Source organism: Condylura cristata, unplaced genomic scaffold (genome assembly GCF_000260355.1).
Source record: "Condylura cristata isolate star-nosed mole 26May11 unplaced genomic scaffold, ConCri1.0 scaffold00004, whole genome shotgun sequence".
NCBI classification, from domain to species: domain Eukaryota; kingdom Metazoa; phylum Chordata; class Mammalia; order Eulipotyphla; family Talpidae; genus Condylura; species Condylura cristata.
This window is the reverse complement of record NW_004567105.1, coordinates 46,345,965-46,364,869: the sequence shown is the minus strand read 5'-3', so window position 1 is coordinate 46,364,869 and position 18,905 is coordinate 46,345,965. Positions and strand designations below refer to the sequence as shown.

Sequence of the window (18,905 nt, the reverse complement as noted above, 5' to 3'; positions counted from 1 at the left end):
AGCTTGAGTTGAAAATTACAGACCTTTTAAACCTTGGCAACTTCATAAATGTTACAAGCATCCAAGAAGAGGTAATTATCTAACACTCAGAAGTTACATCAGCTCCCTTCCTCCTTTTGGGGTAAATGGGGACAACATGTTGGTGTGTGTACTAAGAATACATTCATATCTTCAAAACAGATCTTAGTGCATGTTTCCTTTTTTGTAGGGGAGACTCAGTATATCATCAAAAATAAAGGATGGGAATGGGATAAGTATTTTCTGGCATGGGCTCAGACTCTTAACAGGACATTAATCTCAGAGGCACTATTTCCAAAAACAATCAAAAGCAAAGCTCATAAGCACATATACCTGATGAAGCTGAAATTGGAGCAGTCTCTGCAAGGCCATGGTCGAAGAGCATATAAACTTCATATTGTCATACTGGTCAATGTAACCAGAAATGGGGGGAGAATCAATAGATATTTTTAGTGCTACCAATCAATATTTAGTTCATTATGGTTAAGTGTGATTGTAACAAGTATATTCACCAGTGGGAGAAACACTTTATTGACTAGAAAACAATTTAAGAAATGCACTTGGTCCACTGAAGAGCTCACATAGCAATAAATAATGCAGTCTAGTGAGCAGCCACCAAAGACCAGGTAGTGTCCTTGATAAGAATTATCTTGGTTTGGGTTTGGATTGCAGCTGACTCTGCCTTTCTGCCAATGGTAAATGAAAGAAAATTAGGTCCATTACCTTTAAGATATAATGAGCAAGGAAACCTGTCCTCAGTGAATATTCAATTTTCATTAACAAATTACCAAAAAAAGCCTTTTTGCTATCCTTCCTGTAGAAAAATTATTAATGGAATAGGGTGGTAGTATTTAGGATTTGGGATTTGACAAATCAGGGTCCTGCTTTTCTCCATTTAATAGTTCTGTGACTTTTGGCAAATTATTGAAACTTTTGTATTCTCAGATTAAGAAATGGGAAATTCTCAAAGTAAAAGATTCAAAGAAATTCCTATTGTCATAGAAAAAAAATCCTGAATAAACAAGACATTAACAGTTGTAATATCTGCTCATGTTAGGCTTACAGGAAATGATTCTACTTTCATATTACATATTTGCTAAGTGGTTGAATTTAAACATTTTTATCATGAGAATATATTTTATAATAAGAAATAGCAATATGATATGTTGCATAATTTATCTCTAGTTTTTAGTAAACATACAAATAATGTGGTTGAGAGTAGTTTGTTTTTTTTTTAAAGTTGGAAATATACAGCAGACAGCTGTGTTTTTACGTCTATACTTTCTTTTCCCACCTGAGCTCCAAGTTCTGCTTGTTCTTTCAAGATGCAGGGGCAATTCTTAACAGGAATTTCTTGAATTCCTGTTAGGAAAAAGTAATTGTCATTTAAGACACTGGTGCAGAAAAATTTAGGCCTCTCTACATTTCATTTCCTCATTGTGCTGTCCTGTACATAGAAAGATGCCAGATGAATTATCTTCTTGAATCTAAAGAACCTATAAACACATTTAGAAGACAAGGAAGCCTAAACATTTTCATTAGTCATCTTCGGTGAAGCAATAAACTACCGTATTTCATCAACTCTAAGACAACTTTATTGTAAGGCACAACATTATTTTATATGTCAATAAAAGAAGAAAAAACACTGCCAAATTAATTGGAACAGGCCATCAATTGAAAGATTCACTCTGATTTTATAGACATAAATATGGAAAAAAATGTGCCTTTTTGAATCAATAAAATACGGTAATATTATAATTGAAAATACACAATTTGTTCCAACATGATTACTTGACTAAGCACTATAAGCTGTGTGATCCGTGGATATAAGTGGAAGAAAACGTCAACACTTTCAGTAGCACACCTTGAGTTTATTGACCTATGTAAAAAAATAATAGGTCTTAAAAAGTCAGAACAGTAAAAGAATATGAAAAAGGGTATTTCTGTTTCTAGAAGGCTATACAAATATGCAAAAAGGAATAAGTTATTATTTATTCTGTGTCTTTTTGTTTTCCAATTCCCCCCCTCCCCAAACTTCCTTTCAGTGATACAAATGACTAAGGACCAGTTTAACAAATCTTCTTTATATATATATTACATGCTTTGGAATATAGATAGAAAATGTTCCAAAAATGTTGTTTAGAAATTTCTCTATACACAAGAATCCTGTATAAAAGGGGGGAAGGAGGAGAAGCACCTTTTATGAAATTTTGAAATTAAGATGACAAAATGATCAATCTTGACTATGGAAACATTTGCTTAAACAAACAAACAAACAAAAAACCCCATAATAAACCATAGCTAATTACTTTTTGCAAGGAGAATATGAGGTAGTTTTAGCCTCATAATGAATCTATTGCAGCTTGGAGGGTTTTTTTATTTTTAAGACTGATTATATTTTGTCACTTGGTATCTATAGGATCCAGGTAATATCTTAACTTTTCTAATATTCACCATTTTAAGGCACACAATTCATGTAAAATGATGTGAGTTTTTTTCCTTGTTTTGGGTTCTTTCTGTATCACTTTAAAATACTTTTTTAAACTCTTGATTATAAAAATGTTCCATATCAAATCTGCTTTTTCAAATGACTGCCAAAGTGGAGAGATGCCAGCCTGAACAATAGCTCATCATGTCATTGGTGTAGAAAGAAAAAAGGAGCTCAATGATATGGTACCTTAGAAAATTCTCCAAGTATTGTCTGTCAATTATTCTGTGGACTGCTTCATTTTCCCCATTTTGCTACCGCAACGTTATAATACAGGATGCTACAGCAGTAAGTCTTTCTGGAACCCATTTTATGGTGCTTATGAAAACCATCACTCTTTATAGTATCCTAAAAACATTTACACTCATTCAGAACTTCATGAAAATCCATCTTGTCTTCAAGTAATTTTCCAATACTGTCTAAATTGTTCATATCTGTAGAAAAAGCATGTTATTCTTTGCCAGTTCACAAATTCAAACTGTCTGATGGTGATCAGGGACTAAGGAGCTCTTCTCATCATTCTGAACTGTGCTCTGAAATTTCTCCTGTCCTTCCTTCCTAAGGGAGACCCTGAATGTACATTTTGCTGTTTTGAGTTTTGCCTTCAATAACTTTTTTTCCTTAAAAAGTGCTTGTTTGGTAAAAGCTGAGTCCTTTCTTGGCAATGGTTCAAAGTGATCTGACCTTGCTCTGTTAGTTAGCGCCTGGAATTTGAAAGGCTAGTCGTTGTGCAGGGACTTCCTGTGGCTTAGAATGTGATTCACTTCCAGGGCAAAGTGAGTCATGTCTTCAACCATGGATGCTTTTATGTCTCCAAAGCCAACAGCTTTCTGGGAAGACAAACACATTTTGCAAGGCACACCAGTGTGAGAACGCAGTGCTTGGTCAAGAGGTCCATGCAGTTCAGACTAACGTTCCAGGCTTTGAATCTTCGTGCCAGAAAAGCCTCTGTTCGCCACTCCCCAGGCTGTCCTCCAGCGGGTTTCCATCTGTGCTGTCCAGTTGACTGGCCTCTGTGTACTGTCTAGTAAAGGAAACCAGAACATTTACTACTTGTGGTCATTGTGTTCCCAGAGTACACAGATTATTTCACTCAAAGAAGTTAGTAGAAAGCACTGTTAAGGAAATGATCCAAAGCTTGGAAATAAGGCAAATGATGAACTGCATGCTCGTTCAGTAACAACGGAGCATTGTCGAGAAGCCCATGCAAGGAGTGTTTAATTCTCAAGAGAGACATTCCTTTGTCTAACTTACATTTACTTTGCTTAGGCCTCTGACTGTGTCAAGTTACATATTAATTTGTTGAACTTTTTGTCTGGAGAAAATATAAATAACTTTTGTCTAGTAAAAAAATGATTATGGAAATGGTTTCATTCTCTGGTAGGACATTAACTGGTTTTGATGTCTAACTTAGTAATCTTATTCCAACAGTCCTCTTTCAGTGTGTTGAATTCAGTCTTGAATCCTCTTGGAACCAGTTTTACCATTCCATTAGTTTTCTTAGTGAGTGAAATAAATCTTTAATCCATGGCCATTTTGCTTTGTGTGAAAGTCATATTTGTAAAAGTGGTTTTGAATTTTAAATATTCTTCAAATTAAGAAAATATATAAATGTTCCTCAGGATCAAGGGAGTATGTTTAGGAGGGAGGGCTTCAAAGACATATTTTACAAGCCTAGGGCATATAGGTTAAGTGTAAATTGGAAACATCATCATATATATAAATTATAAGCATATTTAGAGGGTCTAGCCAAATGACAACATCCTAATTACAAACCATTCCAGTAAGCAAAACCTCTGTCTTGAAATAGATTGTTAACATTGGTTAGATAGTTAGTAGATTTGCTTTTTTTTTTTAAGTTGTAATGTCTTTAGTAAAGGTGATTAAAAACTCATTGGAAGATCTTTGGAAATAAATACTATGTGAAATCAGGTATTTAGTGTTTTCATTTAATGTAAAATCAGATTTAAAAAGTCAGATTTCCACTAGTCAGAGCAAGCGAAACTCTGCTATGCAAGAAGCAAAACACATTCAAGGGGCTGTACTTACTACAGCTGGCTACACTTAGCAAAAGAGAATTTAAAACTGATCTCATTTCTGGAGACACAACCATTCTCCTGGATAGAAGCCCTGGGTTTTGCCTAGTAAGTAATGGGTAGAATTAGACAAAGAAGAGGATGGGAAATGGAAAACAGGAAGTGAAAGAAACAAAGTTATTTGAAAACATAGTTTGCAGCAGTGGAACCACATAATTTGACTATACTATACAGTAGGTAGCATCTGAAACAACATTTCTGACTTTGGAAAGTTTACACCACTGACAATTACACCACATCAGACAAGGAAAAAAAAAGGTTTTACTGATAAATATTTGCATCTTTCTGTAATATTAAAACCTGGACACTGTGGGTAAAGTTCTCTAAATAATCTTACATTTCATGATTTGAAAAAGTTGAGCTTTTGCAAGGCATTTACATGCCTTAACTTAGGGAACTACTTGAAGTTTTCCATTTTTTTGTGAAACCAGATTTCTCTATTATTTGAAAAATTATGTTTTGTCAAAAATAAACATGCAATTTTAGAGCAAATTTCTAAATAAACATGCAATTTTAGAGCAGATTTCTAAATCTGTTTTATAGATGATTATTATCAGATCAAATTAAATTGATCAGACTGTATCATAATGAAAAATCCTAGATAAGGAAACAAGTGGAAATAAACAATTAACTACATGGATGGGGGGCTAACCTGGCAAATCTTTCTAGAAGAAAGGGATTAAAAATATGCTTCTCAATTTAGCCTGTTCATTCTACTCTTTTGAATTTCCTAATTTTCCACAATGAACACAGAGCATGTGCGTAAACACACACACACACACACACACACACACACACACACGAACATTCAATAGTTTCTGATTTCCTGTACTTGTGTCCCTCCTGACATCAGGTTCCTTATCAAGCCATCTTGGGCTGGCGGAAATAGATGGGCAGACTGGTAAAAACTGAATTTTCCCAAAAACGTTTAGCACTCTGTGAGTCCAATGAAAATGGTGCTAAGGATATTAGCACTGTCTTAGGCCCTGAATGTTTTCTATCATTTCTGAAGTAACCCTAAGGAAAGTAAAAATACACAATATGAAAACTGTTTGCAAATACATTATACAAAAAGACTTGAACTGAACTGGAAAAGCTCAGCCCAAACTGTGGGCCAAAGTAATTTTAGATCTTGCTCCTAACTCATTTGCAAGCATTATTTACAAAAGTCTCAGCTATCTGACATCCTCTGAGGCATATTTTCACTAAAATTCTATTTTGAGCACACCCTTTGTTTAGTTGAGACAATTGGCCTAATATTTCAAGCCAAGAAAAACTCCTATTGAGCTTGAAGAAGAAAAATAAAGCTTTAGGTTGTTCAATATTTTAAATTCGTTTGCAATACTGAAAATATTAATAAGAAACTAACCTTTCACATTCACCTGTACAGACACGTTTATAAGTCATAGTCCGTGCAAGTCTCCCATACCTAAAGCAAACTGACTTAAAAAAAATAAAAATTTCTAAAAACAAACAGAAAATGTTTTTTGCTCTTGCCCACATGGCATGGATTATACTCTGAGAGAAAGTGATAAGGGAAAAAGGACTTCTTCAAACCTAACACTTCCTGTGTACATAAAGAATTGAAAACATGTCATTCAAAATTTGCAGTATTTTAAAAATTCAGATTTTAACAAATTGTTCCTATATAGCATCCTGTATATTGTCTCTAAATGTTTACAAAGAATTGCTTTCATTGACACACGGGACAGCTGGCTGTATCTGTTGCTTCTTAGTGAATGTGGGGTCAGACACAAAAAGGCAGCAAATGTTTAAAATTAAGCCCACCAAATGTCATGAGGAATCTTGGTATGAGCAGTCATTTCTGGAGTAGAGATATTTTTCTCAGAAGGCTCCATAATAATCTTAAATGGATATAATAATAAAAATACAGTAATACAATAAAAAAAACCCTGTCAGACACAGGTTTTGCACAGAATTTAATGCACAGAACAACAGGGTCAAATTTGAATGCACTGGGTTGGAAGTCAACAAATCTTTCTTTTCCTTCTCAATTCCCTCAACAAATTTTTCTTAAAGGCTCAGATATTTTTGGCTGCTAGCCAATATGGTCTCTGTTGCAACTACTTAGCTCTGTCCATGTAGTACAAACCTGTCATAGATAATATGTAAATAAACGAGGATGACTGTTTCCTAATAAATCTTTATTTACAAAAACAGGTGGCAGCTGGTTTTGGCACAGAGGCTATAATTTGGCAATCCTTGAGCTAGATTACTTAGCATTCATAAAATGAAACAGGATCCCTGAATTCCTTTGGCCAGGAACACACTATTAGAATTTTGGAGCATTGCTTCTTACCTGCCTGGAGAGGGCAAAGGATTATAGATGTTGCCATAGCAGCTGGTGTAAGAGGAATGTGCTGGGGTTTCGTATTCAGACAGTCCTACAGTTATTTGTGTTCTCCAGTTCCCAGAAGCATTTGTAGAAGACACTAGAAATAAAAATGGAAAAAGAGATGAAATTAGTGGGAATATTGAAAAAGACATCTGTTTAAGCCATTTAGATGTACTTTATAATGAGCTGTGTGCAGAGTAGAGTTTAAGAACCAATGTCTGTAATCAACATAATACCTCACTTACCAGCATACTGATCAGGGCAAATAATTTATCCCCTGTAAGCTTCAGTTTCTTCATCTGCAAAGTGGGGATAATGAAGACTATACTTTCAGGGAGCATTTCTACATTTCGTAAAGAGGGGATGATAATGTTCGAGATTTAAATAAGGTAACATTTGAAAATATGTAACACAGAATACAAATATGTAATATACTTGATAAATAGCCATTCATGTTACAATTATAAGTAAGAAGAATAAAGTTAATTCAAAAACATAAGGTAAAAATAACCCAAAAGACAAGACATAAAAAGAAATTCTGATACATTTAGAGAATCTTCTCACTTGGGCTATGGTGGCAGGTGCATAAAGCTTTAGCTATAAAGGTAAGGTGCAAATCTGTTTCTTGGAGGCCTTTGAAGGAAAAGCATTCCATGAGTAGACTTGATTGTTTTTTAGCCAAAAGCAATGTCTGCTGCAAGCCACAAGCAGTGTAAAGGACTATTTTTGTATTAGGGGGAGGGAGGGCAACTAATACAGGAAGGATTTCAGAAAAAAAGCGATTTTGTTTTACTGAGACACTAAACCAGAACAAGACCAAGGTACAATTTTGGAGCAAAGCCCAACAAATATTTCATTGTTCGGCAGTTATCCTCTCAATAAAATCAGTCTGCTCAAGGGGGAAGGAACACAGTGGACTATATATAAGGTTACAGGGACTTTGAGGTGGGTGTGGTATGGCTATATACATCGAAGAGGTGTGAACCTTGGCCTCTAAGTCATCACAGTGTTATAAGCCCATGTTGCCTCAATACAAACAATAAAAACAAACAGAAGCGACAATCCTGTTCCATGTCTCAGGTGCACATGGTGAACACAATGCTGTGTGCCAGTCACCTGAAACACAAAGCCAGAATTGTTCATGAATCTTTCAGCATTCTTCCATTCTCTGTTCCAGGCAAGCAGGCAAGGTGTGTTCTTTCTCACACCTACAAAGCACTTAGGATGAGTGTGAGACAAACAACATTTCAAAACTCATCTGGACGCTGCATGTTTTGACTCAAATATGTAACATCTTTGAGCTGCCAAGATTGTTTCAAAACTCTAAGAAGGAGGCTTGGAGGTCTGATGGTTAAGATGTGAGGGCAGAGATGAAGTTCTCAATTCTACCACTTAGTAGCTTTGAAACTAGGCCAGCATCATTTATTGATTAATTTCAAAAATTATATTATTTTTTTATTGAAAACAGGTCTACAACACCACACATGATTCAGAGGCACAGGTTCAAAACTCTTCAGATGTCTGTCATCACCCCATACCCACCGACAAGGCAACGGGCAGGTCATTTGAATTCTCTAAGCCATAGTTGCCTCAGCAGCAAAATTAGGATAATAATAAGAATATCACTCACCACTGAGAACTGCTGCCTATAATAAATGGAATGGTGCCTAAAAAGGGCTCAGCATGACATAAACACACAGTAAGTTGCCGATAAATGGCTGCTGTCATTACTACTAAATCTGAGTCACCAAGTGAACTTTTACTGGCTAGAAGGGACTGCAAAACCCCTGACTAATTTGGAAAATAATTGGAAATGTATCTCTCCATCAGAATGATGCCTGCCCTGTAATCTATCTTTGTAGTCACAAAATACAGAAAAGAATGAGGAAAATACCACAACAGGATTCTGGGAGGATGGGTTTCATCCTAATTACTTAAAAAGAAATGTGTTTGGTTGGTGAGGCCAAATCTTCCCTGGGCCTCATCAGGAAGCATCAATTCCATTCTCCCCTTTGCCCCAGGCACTGAACCAATTGCCAGGAACATCCAGGTTTTCCGAGTTATACCTGCTTGTCCAAAGCCTCTCTATTTAAAGGAGCATAACCTCAGCCCTGTGCCCTGATAACCATTCACATGTCTCAGCACCCCTTGTCTCTTTCTTTTTTTAATCATACTCTGCCTACGTTTGGTTTCTGAAAGTTTCCCATGCAATGCCTTGGTGTTTGGGGAAAAGGAGTGTTATAGAACAGAGGCATAAATAACAAGAAATAATTGCAGGAGGCGTTTCATATGTTAGATGTGGTAATAGATGGGAAAGCCCTTGTGGAAGTCCAAAGTCCTGCACAAATGTAAAAGAACTTGAGCTCAAATAGAAATCTCTATGGAAATATCTTTTGTCAACAAGCCTATAAAACTTTTAAAGGTACAGCTTTCACTGACTATTGCTGAATGACCGGGCATTGCTGTCCTATGTCTCATGAAGGTGTCATAGTAGGAAGAAGGAACATGACTCACAATCTCACCTTTCTATGCTCTTCAAGAGTTCATTCACTTCTTAGAGCTTTAAAGTCGCTTAGTTTTCACCTGCATGCCTATGTTTATTATAGCACTATTTACACTAGTCAAGATATGGAAAACGGATATGCCCCAAGATAGTTGACTGGATCAAAAAGATGGTATATGTACCACAATGGAATACTACTCTGTGATCAAAAAAGAGAAACTCATGCTATTTTCAGCAATGTGGATGGACCTAGAAAGGATTATACAAAATAAGTCAGAAGGGAAAAGATAAATATTGGATGAGGAATATAGAGAAACTAAACAAAGGGTCAGGAAAAAGACAAACTTGCAAGCTGACCATACATCTAATTCCTCCAGCAGGGTAGAGGGCAGGAGAGGCATCAAAACAGGGGAGGGAAGAGCACAGGAACTGTAGTGACAGATCATGGGTGTTATGGTGGTGGGAGAATTATGGGAACTATACCTGAGGGGAGAAATCAAATACTCTCCCCAAATTAACAATGATGTAATAAAAAAAATAAAATTGCTTAGTTTTCATATATATATATGTCTGGCCACTAACAACAGTGACTTGTTAAGCCAGGTTACTGGTTCAACACTGGCTCCTGAGCACACTGGAAGCACCTGCTTGTTTGCTGAATAAATGAAGCCATGGATAGCCTTCCTCTAGTCTCCCTTAAAGTACTTGCACAGTTAGGGGACATGCATTATGTCTATCACAAATGTTAGTGGAGTTAGGGACCAGAGTCAAAGGAAGGGAACACTTTAGTCAAAATTATCTTCAAAAATTCCTTAACTGGGCCCTTCCTGGTGGAGCAATGGGTTAAAGCATAGCACTATGAAGTGCAGCCACTGCAGCATGAGTTCAATTCCCAGCCAGAGATGTGACCCACATGGCAAAGTGGACCTCTCCTGACCCACCCGCTGCATCCCTCAGCAGTGTATTTCAGTCAGTCTGCCTGTTCTGCTCCCCACTCTGTCTCTGATGAATCCTCTCCCCCCCCCCGAACCTCTTGCCTGTACCCAGCTCTTTTATGCATAAATAAATAAATCCTTTAAAAAAAATCCCTTAATGAACCATAAAGTGGAGTACATATGATTAGTGAACTGAGGCAAAACAAGTAAAGTACTTAGCAAATAGAAAAGACATGTAAAGTACTTAGAACAGGGCTGGGAACAGAGTTCAGTAAATGCCACCTCCTGTCAGAACCAGTAGAAGCCTTATGCAGGCATCAAACACAAAGTGCCTCTAGATTCCTGCCTTTTGAATCTGCCAAAGGGTTTACTCTATTGCTTTCATAGAGCAAACCTTAATGATCTTTCTAGAGAACACACTTTTAAAAGATGTGACTATTAATGTAAGACTCAGAAAAGAAAAAACTATGTAAAAGCCCCTAACATGGTCAGCACAACGTGCTCCAGAGTGTCTGTTGGATTTGAGTCTACAACTTGTTTCATCAGCCTTGGATCACTGCTCTTTGGAATGGCCCATGCTCTTTGGAAATTTGGAGAGAACAGTTTTCAAGTACTCTCTTTCTGCTGTAGCTCTACTTAAAGCCTACCTCACTCGTGACCTTGAGTGTTGGTCTCATGATGCTTGAGGGAAGTGGTTTGGGATGGGCAAGTACAGGAGTAAAATAACTCCAGGTATTAAGTACTTCCAGAGCATTCTTACCTGAGGAGTAGGAGGATGCCCGACTGCTTGGAGAGCAGGGTATTTGCAGTCCTGCAAACCCCAGGCTTCTCTGGGAACCCCTGTCTGAGTCAAAGCTAGTCTGTGAGCTGTGCCCCTGCTCTTTCTGCCCAGAGGCCCGCTGATACCAGCCACGCAGGTGCTCTGCAACTAAGGCCTTGTGGATGTTTTTGGTGATATGCTCTGACTTGGCAGCAGCCTTCCGGGGCAGTCGGAGAGTTGCGTATGGGTTATGGGGTACCCGGTCAACCTCATCTTCGTGAAAAGACCTGCTGTAGTCCCTTTGGCGGTCGTAGCCATAGTGGGCAGAGGAACGGTAAGGAGGATTGACACTGTAGTGTCCTTCGGTGTCATTCTCATACACATAGCCACCGCCGTAATAAATGTCGCACTCAGCATACGGTGTGTATCCAGCGATGTAGTAATTGGAAGAAGGCTGCTCCTGACCCTTGGGGTACACGCCATTCCTCAAACTGTCCTTTTGGGCTAGGTTGGGCATGCTTCCTGAATTCGACGTGGTAACATTCTGTTTTTTGGACCTTCTCCGACCTCTGGCGCGAGTGTCCAGAGTTTGGGTGGTGTAATAGGGGCCCGTAACTGGCGTCACGCAGTAATACTCGGTGCTCGACTGGCTGGTGTAGGATGACCCGTCATCCAGGATTTCCGTGCTGCTGCTTCTTTGGGATTTGGAGAGAGAGAAAAATGGCTTGTCGCTGTCCATCTCGGAGAGGAGGTGGGACTGGGACTCGAGGCTTCCACTGCGCTGGCGGCAGTGCTGAGATGAAGCTTCGGGCCTATGAGATGACAAAAGCGACTTAAAAAGAGAAAGCGGGCCATCCCTGGTGGCGCAGTGGGTTAACATGCAGCACTGAGAAGCTGATGAAGGCACCTTTGGTGAGAGTTTGACCCCTCGCCCTGTAGGTGACCCACATGGCGCGGCAGAACTCTCCTGACCCGCCCACTGCTCCCCTCTGCAGTGTATTCGGTCAGTCTGCCTGCTCTGCAGCCAGCTCTGTCTCTGGTGAATCCTCTCACTACTCCTGCAACTCTGGCCTGTACCCCCAGTTCTGTGTGCATAAATAAATAAATCTTTAAAAAAAGAGAGAGAAAGAGAAAGCGGCAGACCGAAATAAGGAAAAACAACACACACACAGCACTTAATGAGTTAGTAACTTTTGAACTGCAGTAGGGGCTTTAAGGTTTCCAGAGTTCACTGCACAACAGAATCCACTTGTCCACATAATATTTTTGTTCATAGGTAAGTTCATTTTCATGGTTAAAATGAGAAAATATTTAGGTTCTGTCAATAGTGCAAATCACATTCTTTCTTGAGGACAGGAAAGACCAAAGTAGTATGTATAACCTGACTCAAAACTGAAATGAAGCCTGAGCATGTCTAGAAGCATCCTCTCTTCCACAGGCTAGGGGGTGGGTACACTAAGGTGGAGGCAGCTCAGTGTGTGGGAAAAGCCTGGACACTGACATGGATGATAACTGAACTGAGTTACGGGCTCTGCCATTTCCAAGCAGTAAAACTTGGGTGGGGCATGATATTTAACCTCTCTGAGCCACCTTTCTCCTCCGCAAAAGCGGGGACAAAATCAGCATCTACTATCTACAGTTAGTTTTGTTAGGGAATGAAATAATACAGCACACACCAAATAATGAATACAACACTCAGTAAGCATTTCAAAATGTCTCTATCATTAGCTTCATTCTCACTGCTGAATAATAAAGGGTAATGTCTGGCTGGGAAAATAAGGTATAAGAGAACACAGTCTCTCCCCAAACAAAGTGCATTTGTCAACATATTTGAAACTGAGTAGTAAAATGTAGTTCTATAAAATAGTCAGTTCTGCTATAGAAAGTCCCATACAATGAGTTTAAAACACACACACACATACACACATACACACACAACAAAGTAAAACAACACCTTAAAGTAAAATCAACAGAGTAAAGCAACTGGCGTGAGGGCTCTTACTCCAAGTGACTGCTGCTGTAGGCATTGCGGGTAAGAACTGGTGTGGTGGGCATGCTCCGGCCTCCCTGGGGACGCCTCTCCAAGGTTTTGTAAGGGCTGCTGTGTGTCGACAGCATTTCTCTGTGGAGGCAAGAAGAATTCAAGAGTTGATGAGCCTCTTGATATCTGTGGCAGACTTGTCATAAGTGGATCATACTGGAAGCTGAAGACAGGGAGTGTCGGGAGCAATTGGGAAGGGTGTCTTTATTGGTTTAATCCCTTGGTATGTCCTAGCTGAGATTAAGCATAAGTGGTCTTATTCATAAATATGAAGGGGAAAAAAGGTTTTTTTTTTTTTAAAAGTGTGCAGAATAAAACAATTGAAAATAAGTAAAGTAGGAGTCATCAAACCATTTTTCTAGAAAGGGTGTGAGGGTAAAGTGAAGGTCTTTGGATTTGCAGGTGAGCTATCTGTTTCACTACTCTACTCTTGAACTGTGGAAGCAGGGGAGACAATATGTAAGTCCATGTTGCACATGGCCATATGCCAACAAAAATTGACAGTGGACAATGAAATTTTATATAGTTTTCAAGTCACAGAGTGTTATTGCTTTTTATTTCCTCTTCAACTGTTTATAAACAGAAAAAATCATTAGTCATATAGAAGTAGGGAGTAGGGTGAATCTGGCTCATGGGCTGGGGTTTGCTGATCCCTGGTGTAGAAGGCAACATCCTTAAAACACTATGACCCCACCTCCTACTACACTGGGATCACAATATGAAGTTAATTTATTAATTCCACTGAGTTTGTTTCATTTTTACTGATTATAGAAGCACATTAAGTCCATTGCTGAGATGTTTAAAAAGCAGATAATCTGATGCCTCAAATATAACCAGTCAACACTAAATATTTGGAGATTTTTATAAACATATATTTGCAAGCATTTACACTTTCTAAATGAAATCTTTGTATCTATCCTCTTTCAAAACACTCTTTACAAAAAACAAACTTGAGTTGTATCTAATGTTTCATGTTGTTTATTATTAGTCTATAAAGTTATATTAATGACTACAACATTCTATTGTAAAGATTTATAAGAATTTATTTATTTAAACAATCAACTGCTAAAACATTTGGGTTACTTTCATTGTTATTAGTATAGAAAATACTGTGATGAGTTTCTTGTAGTTCATTAACTCAACAGGAAACATTTCTTAAGTGAAACTTATTGAATCAAAGATCAAGCCCATCTTAAGCCAGCAGGAATGTGGATATAATAGTTTTAAAATGATTCCCAGTAATAATTCTCCCTTTGGCTGAAATAATTTTGTTCCCCTAATATATATTAAGAACAACAAAAACAAACACTTAGTAAGCAATATCAAGTAGAACTTTCTTTAATGAAGAAAATGAGCTCTGTCTGTGCTGCCTAATTTTATTGCCATTAGCTGTGTACCAGTTAAGTACTTCAGTGTAGCTAGTGTGAGGAAGGAATGTTATGTTATTTTATTTACTTTTAATTAAGTTAACAGCACAGTTTCACACACTTGGATCTCTATTGTTTTAGGCAATTGTTATTAAAGTGCTCATTCACAAACTGAGGCTGGTAGTGAGATTAATTTTTACTGGTCTTTGGCAAATTAGTCATACAACAAAGTATCAATTTTATTTTCATGGTAAAATCATTTACTCTAAATGAGCATACTTAATTTTGGCACTAATTTCCATTTTGACCAAGATAGTGTTTAACATTGACTGAAATCATATCACAGGCTTTCGAGTCAGGTTACCTAGGTTCAAATCCTGATTCTGACATTTACTAGTAAATGTACCCAGCAAGTCATTCATGCTTTCTGGCCCTCATTGTTTCGATAAATGGTAATGATAGTAGTTATAATACCAGGAAAGGTGGTAGGATTAACTTTGTTATTACTTCATATTTTAACTAGCATTTGTGCTCAACAAATGTCAAATTTATATTACTATTATTATAATAACAATGAAAGCTGTATTTTTGATATTTAAATGTCATTTTTTCCCTCCAATATCATGGTACTATGTTTGAATATTCTGACTAGGCAAAAATAAGTTAGTCCTCTCAGTTGGTCTGGTAGGGCGGTAATTAAAATAACAGTTTCCAGATAATATGTTTATGGAACTGAAATTTGGATGCTAAAACCAAATCCAGATTGTGTACCTATAATTTAATAGATCAAATATATTTAAAAATCAAGGAAATAGCCAGTGCTTTTTAAAAGATTTCTGAGAAACATTTCTACTTGCTTTCAATTACAAGTAACTACGCTATGGTTTTACAAAATAACTCCTCTAAAAGTAGGAAATAGAATAATACAATAATGGGTTAACCACTTTGGAGAAAAAAAATCTCATATTTTGTGACCTCTTACCTGGACTGCCGGGTATCCACAAGCTGTTCATTGATGGATGACTTTCTGAAATGGATTCGCTCAATTCCAAGAGACTTGGGGGGAAGAATTCTTGGAGAATGAGGCACTGAACTTGATCGCTGTCCAGCAAGAGTGAAGGCATCATTGGCTGTAAGTAAATAAATGCATGAGTAAATAAGTAGGTAAATACATACTTTCCCACATTCCCCCCAAATAAACTGGGAGATCTGATGAACAATGTATTCTTTCAAAGATGTTTTCAGAACTATGCAACTTACAGAAAATGTGTTTTCTTTATTTTAAATTTAATACACTAGGAAAAAAAATTATTGAATACTCTTGAGGGATGTGACCCAATTTTTGCCAATTCAATAGGTGTGGCTTTGAGCAAAGAAGTCACTCAGATGCAATTTTTTAGATTTTCTAGAGTTTTAGATTTTTCTAGAGAAAAAGCCAGTGTATATGGAACCAGGAGGAGGATTTCTTGGACCATTATTTCTCAATTTACTTTGAAAGGTCTTCAACTTTTTGACTGACCAAAGGCTCATCTTGTCAATGAAAGTGATAAAACTGATTTATGCTGAGTCATTAAAGACTCTTTCTGTCTCCCACCAATATTCGTATTTTTAAATGAGGTATGGCAAACACTACAAAACCTTAGCTCAAGGGAAGAAATTTGGACTGGTGGAATTTCAAGTACCATAAAACTTGGGGGAAGATAAAGGAGTAGGGTCTAAAGACTTTCCCCAAATCTTGAAATCATATCAGATAGATAACTATCCTTCTGCTTAAACAGAGGGTTATAAAAAATGTTCTTTCAATTAAAACAAAATCCATACCAACATAAAATGTGTAGAGAAAAAACAAACAATCACAATAAAGTATACCTCTATGAAACTCAACATGAAACCCAATTTCTATAATATGCATGATACCTAAGGAACATAAACTCTAGAATATAGTGAAAATCAGTTCATGCTATCACTTCCTGACTTTGATATTGGATTTTATTATGTCACCATAGTGAAAAATGGAGTGAAAGGCTCTTATTATTATGCAATTCCCTGTCAATCTATAAAATAAAGTTAAAAAAAGTTATATGAGGCCCTCCCTGGTGGCTCAGCGGGTTAAAGCACAACACTGAGAATCTAAAGCCACTTCCATATGAGTTCGATTCCCGCCTGCCCCAGAGGTGACCACATGGCTTGGCAGATCTCTCCTGACCTGCCCGCTGCTCCCCTCAGCAGTGTACTTCGTCAGTCTGCCTGTTCTGTTCCCCCACTCTGCCTCTCACCGCCCCTGAGCCTCTGGCCTGTACCCCAGTTCTGTATGCACAAATAAATAAATCTTTCAAAAAAAAAGTTATATGAAAAAAAGTATAAAATCTTACAGAATCCTGCATATCCTTATTGAGGACTTACCATGCTACTGGTATTCTGATTACCTGAGGTCATCTGATTTGTATGTGCTGTATTTAATGCTGTAATCTGGTACAGCAGTTCATCACAATTGTTCCCAACCATTCTGCTTGAATGAAAGTAGTGATTTCTACTTTCTTTCCCAAAAGATAACAAATAGGCTTTACTTAATTAAGAAAGTCGGAATTTTTAACATTTTAAACCACAAAAATCAAGCTACTTACAATCGTCATAGGTGGTTGTGTCAGACAAAGAACTGCTTTCTGATGGGATTATGTCTTCTGTGAACAAAAAGAACTGCCTTTAGCATAATTGTGCATTTACACACCTATAGTGATTAATGAAGTGAGTCTCAGTTACATATATTTTATTTTTTTATTTTCAGATAAATGTAACTGCTGTGCATTAAGAATTCTAAGAATGGACTCAGTTCCGACTGAAGATATACACTTCTTACATATTATACAAATGTTACATTGGATAATTTTAAAAAATGAAACATATTTCAAGGGCCTTTTGGCCCAATTGGTTTTTAATCTAGTTTCTACAGTGGATGAAAACTGTACTCTATACATTAAGTGCTTCCAACTAAACTGGAAAGAAAAATTATGCCAGTCATGTCAAAAATGCTAAATGTTATGCCAAATACATTGAATCTTTATTTAAGAATCTACTATTAGTACAATATTTTTTGGACCTCTCTCTGAAGAATATCAGTTTTTCTTTTAAATGGAGCCCCTTAATGGGGATCCTGAACTTTTCTTTGGACTAGGGTTTCTTAGCAGTGGCATTTTAAACACTTAGGGGTCCTTTGTACTGTAGAATCTCCAGGCTATACATACTGGATGTCAGCAGCATCCTTACTCTCAGTTTTGAGAATCCCAAATGTTATAGACATTGCCCAATATTCCTTGGGAAGCAAAATTGTCCCTGGTTGAGAAAAACTGAATTAGACAGATCTGAGCTTGAATCTTGGTGTTGTCACTTATTGGTTCTGAAACCTTGGGTAAATGACTTGATCTCTCTAGGGTCACGCAGTGCCAACTTTAAAATGAGGATAATAGTACTCTGTGAATAGTGCTGAGACAATCATTAAATGACAATGGATGTAAATCCTTAACCCCAGCTCCAGGCACAGGGCAAATGCTCATATGTTAGCTATAATTATTACTTTTGTTATCCATGCCTAACATTCTCATGAAAAGAAATGCAGTGGTTGGAAATTCCCATAATGCTTTGTGCATGACAGGCACCCATCAAATAATCTTTAAAAATGTATTTATCAAAACGAGACACCTCAGATGTGCTGATCTGCTTTGGCATTCCATATTTAGTGTTTTTTTACTGGCAAGATTATAGGCAAATGTGAATCCTCAGCGTAAGCTTCAAAGTCATTATGAAGAGAATCTCTCCATCCAATCTCAATGTTAATCTCTATCAGAGCCAGGCAGACCAGCTCTTAATTGGACACATAGTATTATTTGAAAATGAGGTGCCAGTATAGACAGCTGTAAGACTCACAAAAAACTGTACCCAATACATGCTCAACCATTGGCACCATCTGCTCCCAACTGTCAGTCCCTGTAAGGGAGAACACTTGCATCTTGCACAAATTGGGAATGAATAAGTCACAACAAATGGCTATGAAAGTTAAATGCACTGCTAATCCCCCATTTCTGTTGGTCCTGAAAATAACCATGGCCAAGCCCAAAAGGATTTCACATTCAGAGTCAAAGCTACCCAAAATTCTCCAACTGTAGTTGACTAACACTTTTGTGTTGTTGTCTGTGCGTTCACTTCCCAAAGCCAAACTGTTGCTCTATAAGTTATTTGGCCTAAACCTGAGTACAATTTAAACCTAGGCACCAGGCACCATATTTGTCAAATTAAGATACTAATTATTTTATGAGATAGTAAAAAAAGAAAAATACTGCCAACCTT

At 37.4% G+C, this 18,905-nt stretch overlaps 1 protein-coding gene across 3 annotated transcripts in view; it reads right to left on the bottom strand.

The window, feature by feature from the left end:
* Positions 1-2,083: 2,083 nt before the first annotated feature.
* The window catches only part of FRMD4B (FERM domain containing 4B), a 305,516-nt gene continuing 288,694 nt past the window's right edge, over positions 2,084-18,905 (bottom strand). For all 3 annotated transcript variants that reach the window (XM_012720470.1, XM_012720471.1, XM_004675986.2), the window contains 6 exons: positions 17,189-17,245; positions 15,547-15,694; positions 13,159-13,278; positions 11,157-11,968; positions 6,923-7,055; positions 2,084-3,530 (listed from right to left, as the gene is read on the bottom strand). In XM_012720470.1, the coding sequence (XP_012575924.1) occupies positions 3,410-3,530; positions 6,923-7,055; positions 11,157-11,968; positions 13,159-13,278; positions 15,547-15,694; positions 17,189-17,245 (1,391 nt within the window). In that variant the 3' untranslated portion in view covers positions 2,084-3,409. The remainder of the gene's footprint in view (positions 3,531-6,922; positions 7,056-11,156; positions 11,969-13,158; positions 13,279-15,546; positions 15,695-17,188; positions 17,246-18,905) is intronic.